This window comes from Castanea sativa, chromosome 4 (genome assembly GCF_040712315.1).
Source record: "Castanea sativa cultivar Marrone di Chiusa Pesio chromosome 4, ASM4071231v1".
NCBI classification, from domain to species: Eukaryota; Viridiplantae; Streptophyta; class Magnoliopsida; order Fagales; family Fagaceae; genus Castanea; species Castanea sativa.
In genome coordinates, this window is record NC_134016.1 from 12,217,367 (window position 1) to 12,223,890 (window position 6,524).

Consider the following 6,524-nt stretch of genomic DNA (forward strand, 5'->3'; position numbering starts at 1 on the left):
AAAAAAAAAATTCAAAGTCCACGTTCACTATAACTTGATGTTCCAAAAATCGAGTTTTACATTTGGAACTCGATTTTTAGAAAAACGAGTTTCAAAACAGGGTCATTTCCCTAATTTGTTTCAAACATAGGGTATTTTGCTGGATTTTTTAAAAGAAAGGCAAAAGCTCATTTTGGCCAACGTTTAAGATAAACAGTATTTTCCCATTTGAACGTAAATAGTATAAGCTTCTATCCATACACCAATTTCTCCAATTTAGTCAATCTCTTAAAGTCCTTTAGCACTTTTCTTTTTTTGTTGAAATATTTGGTTTTCTAAAGGATTCTTCTGGTAATCTCACTACTGAGATTAACCCTAGTTTCATTTCTTGGAAGAATCGTGAACAAGCAATGTTCACTTTTATCAATTCCACTTTGTCTCCTTCTATTCTTGCTCTTACAGTTGGGCAAAAATCTGCTGAGGGAGTGTGGAAAGTGTTGGAAAAGAGGTTTGCCTCAGTGTCTAGGTCTCATGTCATAAGTCTTCGAAATGAGCTGAGTGCAGTGAAGAAAGGTATTGATACAATTGATGGCTATTTCCAAAATATTAAGCAGATTAGGGATAAATTGGTTGATGTTTCTGTTTTTTTGGATGATGAAGAGCTTCTTCATATTGCTCTTGACGGTTTGCCCTCAAAATATGACTCTTTTAGTTCTGCAATTAGGACTTGTAGTGATGTTTTATTTGTTGAAGAGTTGAATACTCTGCTTAATGCAGAGGAGAGAGTGATCAAGAAAAGATCCAATAATGTTCCTTCTCCTACAATGTCTGTGAATGTGAATTTTCAGTCTCAGAGTCATGGTTTTTCTAACCAAAGAGGTAGTGGTGGTAGATACTCTAATCAGAGAGGAAGAGGTGGAAGAGGAAATTACAATCCTCACACTGGTTTCAACCATAAAAATGGTGGATTAAATACTTCTAATAATCCAGGGTAGTCTTCTAAGCCACAAGGGTTTCAAGGTCCTCCAGGTCAGCCTCAATCTAACAGGCCATCTTGTCAAATTTGTGGTAAAGGTGGTCATTCAGCTCTTGATTGTTATTATAGGATGGACTTTGCATACTAAGGGAGGCATCCACCTGCTACATTGGCTTCAATGGTTTCTAATTCTTCTGAAGTATAGGGCCGCAATGGTTGGCTAATAGACACAAGTTGTTTAGACCATGTTACTCCCAATTTGTCTTAATTATCTCTTCATCAAGAACCTGTTGTGGGCAATGAAACTGTTACAGTGGGCAATGGACAGGAGCTTCCAGTTACTCATGTTGGTCATGGTGAGCTTAAGACTTCTACTCATAACTTTAGGCTTAATAATATCCTTAGAGTTCCTGATCTTGCTTCTAATCTCTTATATGTTCATAAGTTGTGTCTCCAAAATAATGCCTTTTGTTATTTTGATGCTCACAAGTTCTTAATTCAGGATTTTCCTTCGGGGAAGATCCTCTACAAAGGGTTGAGTAAGGATGGTGTATATCCAATTCCATCATCTTCCGCACTCTCCTCTTCCACTGCTTTCAAATCTACCTCCATTGTGTCAGCTTCTCACTCTCTCAAGTCTGACACTCTTCTGCTTTGGCATTACAAGCTTGGTCATCCTAGTTCTAGGCTTTAATATCTTGCACTTAAGCCTTTCTTTCAGTTTGTTTCTTTGTCTCAAATTGAAGATTGTTGTTCTTCTTGTGAATATTGTATAAGTGCTAAGATGCATAAGTACCCTTTGACTAAATCTCCTATTGTATCTACTTTTGTACTTGATTTGGTTCATAGTGATGTATAGGACCAGCTCCTTATCTTTTGTTCTTGATTTTTCCTATTATGTAATCTTTGTGGATGATTACACTAGATTTACTTGGTTATTTCTACTCAAGCATAAGCATGAGATCTTATCCGTGTTTAAGCATTTTAAGGCACTTGTGAGAATCTGTTTTCCACTAAACTTAAAGTGCTTAGGACAGATAATGGTTTTGAGTATACCAATTCTGCCTTTCAAGGTTTTTAGTCTTCCAATGGTATTTCACATTAAACTTCTTGCCCTCATTCTCCTTCACAGAATGGTGTGTCTGAAAGGAAGCATAAGCATATTGTTGAAACAGGTCTTTCACTCCTCTATAGGTCCCATTTACCTTATAATTACTGGTCTTATGCTTTTGCTACAGCTGTTTTTCATATTAACAGATTACCTTCTTCTGTATTGAATTTCAAATCACCCTGAGAACAATTGTATTCTAAACCACCTCCACTTCAAGCTCTTAAGGCCTTTGGTTGTGCTTGCTATCCTTATCTTAGGCCATATAATAAGAACAAGCTTCAACCAAGGTCTCAAGAATGTATTTTCCTAGGTTACCCTCCACTATCAAAGGGCTACATAGGTCTTAATCCTACTTGCAATAAGATTTACATTGCCTGTTATGCTTTGTTCAATGAATCTTTGTTCCCTTTTGCTCACTCTTCTTTTTCTAATAATCCTAATACTCCTTTTAACACTACTTTCTTTTTTTGGTTTCCCAATTCCACATCAGATTCTTCTTTTGATGTTGTTGGTTCTATCTCCACATCTGATCCTATATCCACTTCTGATTCTAGTCCTTCTTCCACTTCTTTGGACCTCACTTCTTCACTCTTACCTTCTTTGTTTCAGGCTTCTACTCCTATTCCTATGGTTCTACCTCCTTCTAGTCTTCCTTCTTCCCTTTCCACTCCTTCTAATTCCGTTGTTCCTTCTCTTTCTGTTCCCTCTTCTAATACTATTTCTAGTTCTGCTTCTCCTTCTTCTTCTTCCAATCTTATTTCTCACAATTCTCATCCTATCATTACAAGATCTAAACATGGTATATAAAAGCCTAAAGCTCTCATAGTTCAACACGACTATCCAGTAACTGAACCTCCTTCCTATGCTATTACTGCTAAATATCCTCAATGGGTGGCTGCCATGGACTTTGAATTTCAGTCCCTTCAGAAACAAAAAACTAACTTGGTGCTTGGTTCCTTTGCCTGCTAATAAGAATTTAGTCACACGTAAGTGGGTTTACAAATTGAAAAGGCATGCTGATGGCTCTATTGCTAGGTATAAAGTCAGGTTAGTGGCTAGGGGTTATCTTCAACAATATGGTCTTGACTATGATGAGACCTTCAACCCTGTGGTGAAACCTGCTACTGTGAGATTTCTTTTGGCCTTGGTAGTGAACAATGGTTGGGAATTGAGGCAGCTTGATGTTAGTAATGTCTTTCTCCATGCCATTTTGAAAGAGGAGGTTTATATAGCGCTTCGACTTTTCCGTCATTTTTACAAAACATAAATGATGAACAACTAAATATTTTTTTGCTTTATTTGGCTTTTTTTTTTTTTTATCACTCCTATATTTTTCATCTTTACAATTTTCTACATCTCAACCACATGGACTCTCACTAATTCTATCGAAATCTATAGATTAACATATGCTGGCTTATAAAACCCACTAACTAATAATATTCTCGCAAGAATATATATGTGGGAGTAAAAGGACTCAAGCGGGTATTTGGGCCTTTGGGCTCTATCAAGGAGGGCCGATCTGCTTTTGAGTTAAGAATTGGTTAGTACTACGAATCGGCCCATACGCCGAGGGTTCGAGGATACAGCCGAGGGTGAGTTTCTCCTCGGACAGATCCAAGAGAATTTGGAGATTCACTACGAAGGGCAAGGCAGAATTCTGGAAGGACTGTTGGTTAAAAGGGGGAAACCCTGAGCCTTCGAGGTACACCGGTGTGGAAAAAATACCAAAAGCAAAGGCTGCCACCTCCACATTAAAGACTCTGCACCTACCTCCCTGGCCGCATTAATGCGGAAGTGACCCCTGAACAGTAGAACTGAAACTTCTGGTCACTATTCAAAGGCACTAAGAAAAGAAATATCTAGGGGGGAGGGGGTTGGAGCAACACGTGAATAAAGCATCAGAAAAGGAAGTATTTAAGGGGGATGAACGCCAAAGAAAAGAGGGAGGAAAGAAACAAAGAAAGAAAAATTAAGAATTGTAATCTTTAAAAAAGAAAGAGAAATAATACAGGGAGAGTCCTCGGCTTACGTCCGAGGAGGTCTATTTGCAATTATCGTTTATTATTTACAAGTGTTTATAACTTTTAGCCTGTTATCAAGTTCTCAGTACTTCTAACCTAGGTTTCAAGCCCACACTCTACAAATTTCATTGTTTAAGGCTCATTAGGCCTAAGCCCATAGTTGTCTTTGAGTCCAGGTACAATTGTGCACTTACAATTGGCGCCGTCTGTGGGAAATCTAATCTAGAAGGAGTTGGGATACTATGGCAGGCCTAGGTTCTCACTATGCAGAATCACAGGGATCACAACCGGAGGATCTTTTCGAGCGTCTTGAGTGTCGAAGGGATCATGAGGGAAGTGTTCATACAGAATACCCTAGGGCTAGCCATACTCATGGCGGTGGTAGCACCACCCACGAGGATGGTGCTAAAGCCATGCAGAAGGAGATCAATCGTTTGAAGAGGAAGCTACACCGTGCCAGACGTAGGTCTTCACCGTCCTCATCTAATCCTTCCTCAGAGGAGGTCCGAGGAGGTACTTATAGTTCAAGGTCATGCTCACCCCCCAGCACAATGTCCCCTTGTGAGGAGGACGACCAGCCAGCTCGCAGACGCAAGAAGCTTCCTTTTAGGGGCTTAGGGAACGATGCTATGAGTCGGGCGTTGCACCAACTCTCCAAATCCCCATTTTCACGGAGGATTGAGAAAGGGGGGCTTCCCAAAAGGTTTACCCAGCCCACCTTTACCATCTACAATGGCCAAACTGATCCAGTGAAGCACGTGAGTCACTTTAACCAAAGGATGGCGGTGCACTCTCATAACGAGACCCTGATGTGTAAAGTTTTCCCCTCTAGCTTGGGACCTGTTGCTATGAGGTGGTTCAACGACCTTAAAGCGGGGTCTGTAGGTTCGTTCGGGGAGCTTACTAGAGCATTCGCTTCGCGGTTTATTACGTGTAGCAGAGTGCCTCGGCCATTAGACTCGCTGTTATCCATGACCATGAGGGAAGGGGAGACGTTGAAAGCATATTCCGACCGGTACTGGGAGATGTTTAATGAAATAGATGGTGATTTCGATGAGGTGGCGCTCAATACCTTTAAGGTAGGTTTTCCTACTAACCACGACTTGAGAAAGTCTTTGACCAAGAAGCCCGTCCATAGCGTACGTCGCCTCATGGACCGTATTGACGAGTACAAAAGAGTGGAGGAAGACCAGCAGCAAGGAAAGGGTAAGGAGAAGGTTATCCTGCAGGAGAGAAGGGATTTCAGGTCGGACAGATACCACAACAACAAGCCGAGGAGAGATTATGTTGGTCAATTCGGCTCGACAGCAACTCAGGCCGTGAACACTGTGTTCCGAGAACCAGTACACCAATTACTGGAGAAAGTTCGTAAGGAGCCCTTCTTCAGGTGGCCTAGTAAGATGGCAGGAGACCCTGCGAAGAGGAATCAGAACCTCTTTTGTCAGTACCATCAGGACGTGGGCCACACTACCGAGAACTGTCGGACCCTTTGGAACCACTTGGAGTAGCTGATCAGTGAAGGAAAACTAAAGCAGCACTTGTGTCAACCTGGTGGACAGGGCAGTCAATCTGGCTCGAACAATCAGAAGAATAATCCATCTCGGCCGGCATTGGGAACAATTAACGTTATCTTCATTGCACTTGGCAGGACTGGCTCAGGTCCTACTAGGGTGATGGCGGTTTCCCATTCTCAGGCCGAGGAGCCAGGCTGCAGGCCGAAGAGGTTGAAGGTGACCTTACCCATCTTGGGATTTTCGGAGGAGGATAAGGTTGGTACCATTCAACCCCATGACGATGCTCTTGTGGTCACTCTCAGGATAGAGAGTTATGATGTGAAGAGAGTGATGATTGATCAGGACAGCGGTACAGATATCATGTACCCTAATTTATTTAAGGGGCTAAGGTTGAAGCTGGAAGATCTTACTCCTTATGACTCGCCACTCATAAGCTTCGAAGGAAGGGCCGTTGTGCCGAAGGGACAGATTCGTTTGCCCGTTCAATCCGGCTCAGAAACGGTTGAGGTGGATTTCATTGTGGTCGACGCGTACTCCCCATATATAGCCATCCTCGCCAGGCCATGGTTACACGCTCTGGGAGCCGTCTCCTCTACCTTGCATGTTAAGGTTAAGTTCCCCTTTGGGGAATATGTTGAGGAAATTCTCGGCAGCCAATTGATGGCCAGGCAATGCATATCGGCCGCGGTGCTTCATCAGACAGAAGCCGAGTTATCAGCTTTGCCCATCCAAGAGTCATAGCAATTAACAGCTCCGGATGCACCTGTAGCGGAGACAGGAGAGGAGGCTGTTTGTGAGGAGTTGGAGAATTTTTTGATAGCGGATGACCCAGAGAGGTTCTTCCAAGTTGGCATACGTTTGCCACACCAAGAGAAGATGGAGTTGTTGGAATTTCTGAAGGACAATATTGATGTTTTTGCGTG

The 6,524-nt window shown here is 42.1% G+C and overlaps 1 protein-coding gene across 1 annotated transcript; it reads left to right on the forward strand.

Annotated features, from left to right (window-relative positions):
* Positions 1-389: 389 nt before the first annotated feature.
* LOC142632456 (uncharacterized) lies at positions 390-3,333 on the forward strand. The gene is made up of 4 exons (XM_075806853.1): positions 390-858; positions 1,240-1,626; positions 2,557-2,865; positions 3,047-3,333. The coding sequence occupies exons 1-4, from the start codon at positions 390-392 to the stop codon at positions 3,331-3,333; spliced, it is 1,452 nt and encodes a 483-aa protein (XP_075662968.1).
* The last annotated feature ends 3,191 nt before the right edge of the window (positions 3,334-6,524 follow it).

Coding starts and splice junctions, on each gene's coding strand:
- LOC142632456 (XM_075806853.1), top strand. CDS start 390: ATGTTCACTTTTATCAATTCCACTTTGTCTCCTTCTATTCTTGCTCTT. Junction 859..1,239: donor TGGTTTTTCTAACCAAAGAG/GTAGTGGTGGTA, acceptor CTCTTCATCAAG/AACCTGTTGTGGGCAATGAA. Junction 1,627..2,556: donor GCTTTGGCATTACAAGCTTG/GTCATCCTAGTT, acceptor ATTCCACATCAG/ATTCTTCTTTTGATGTTGTT.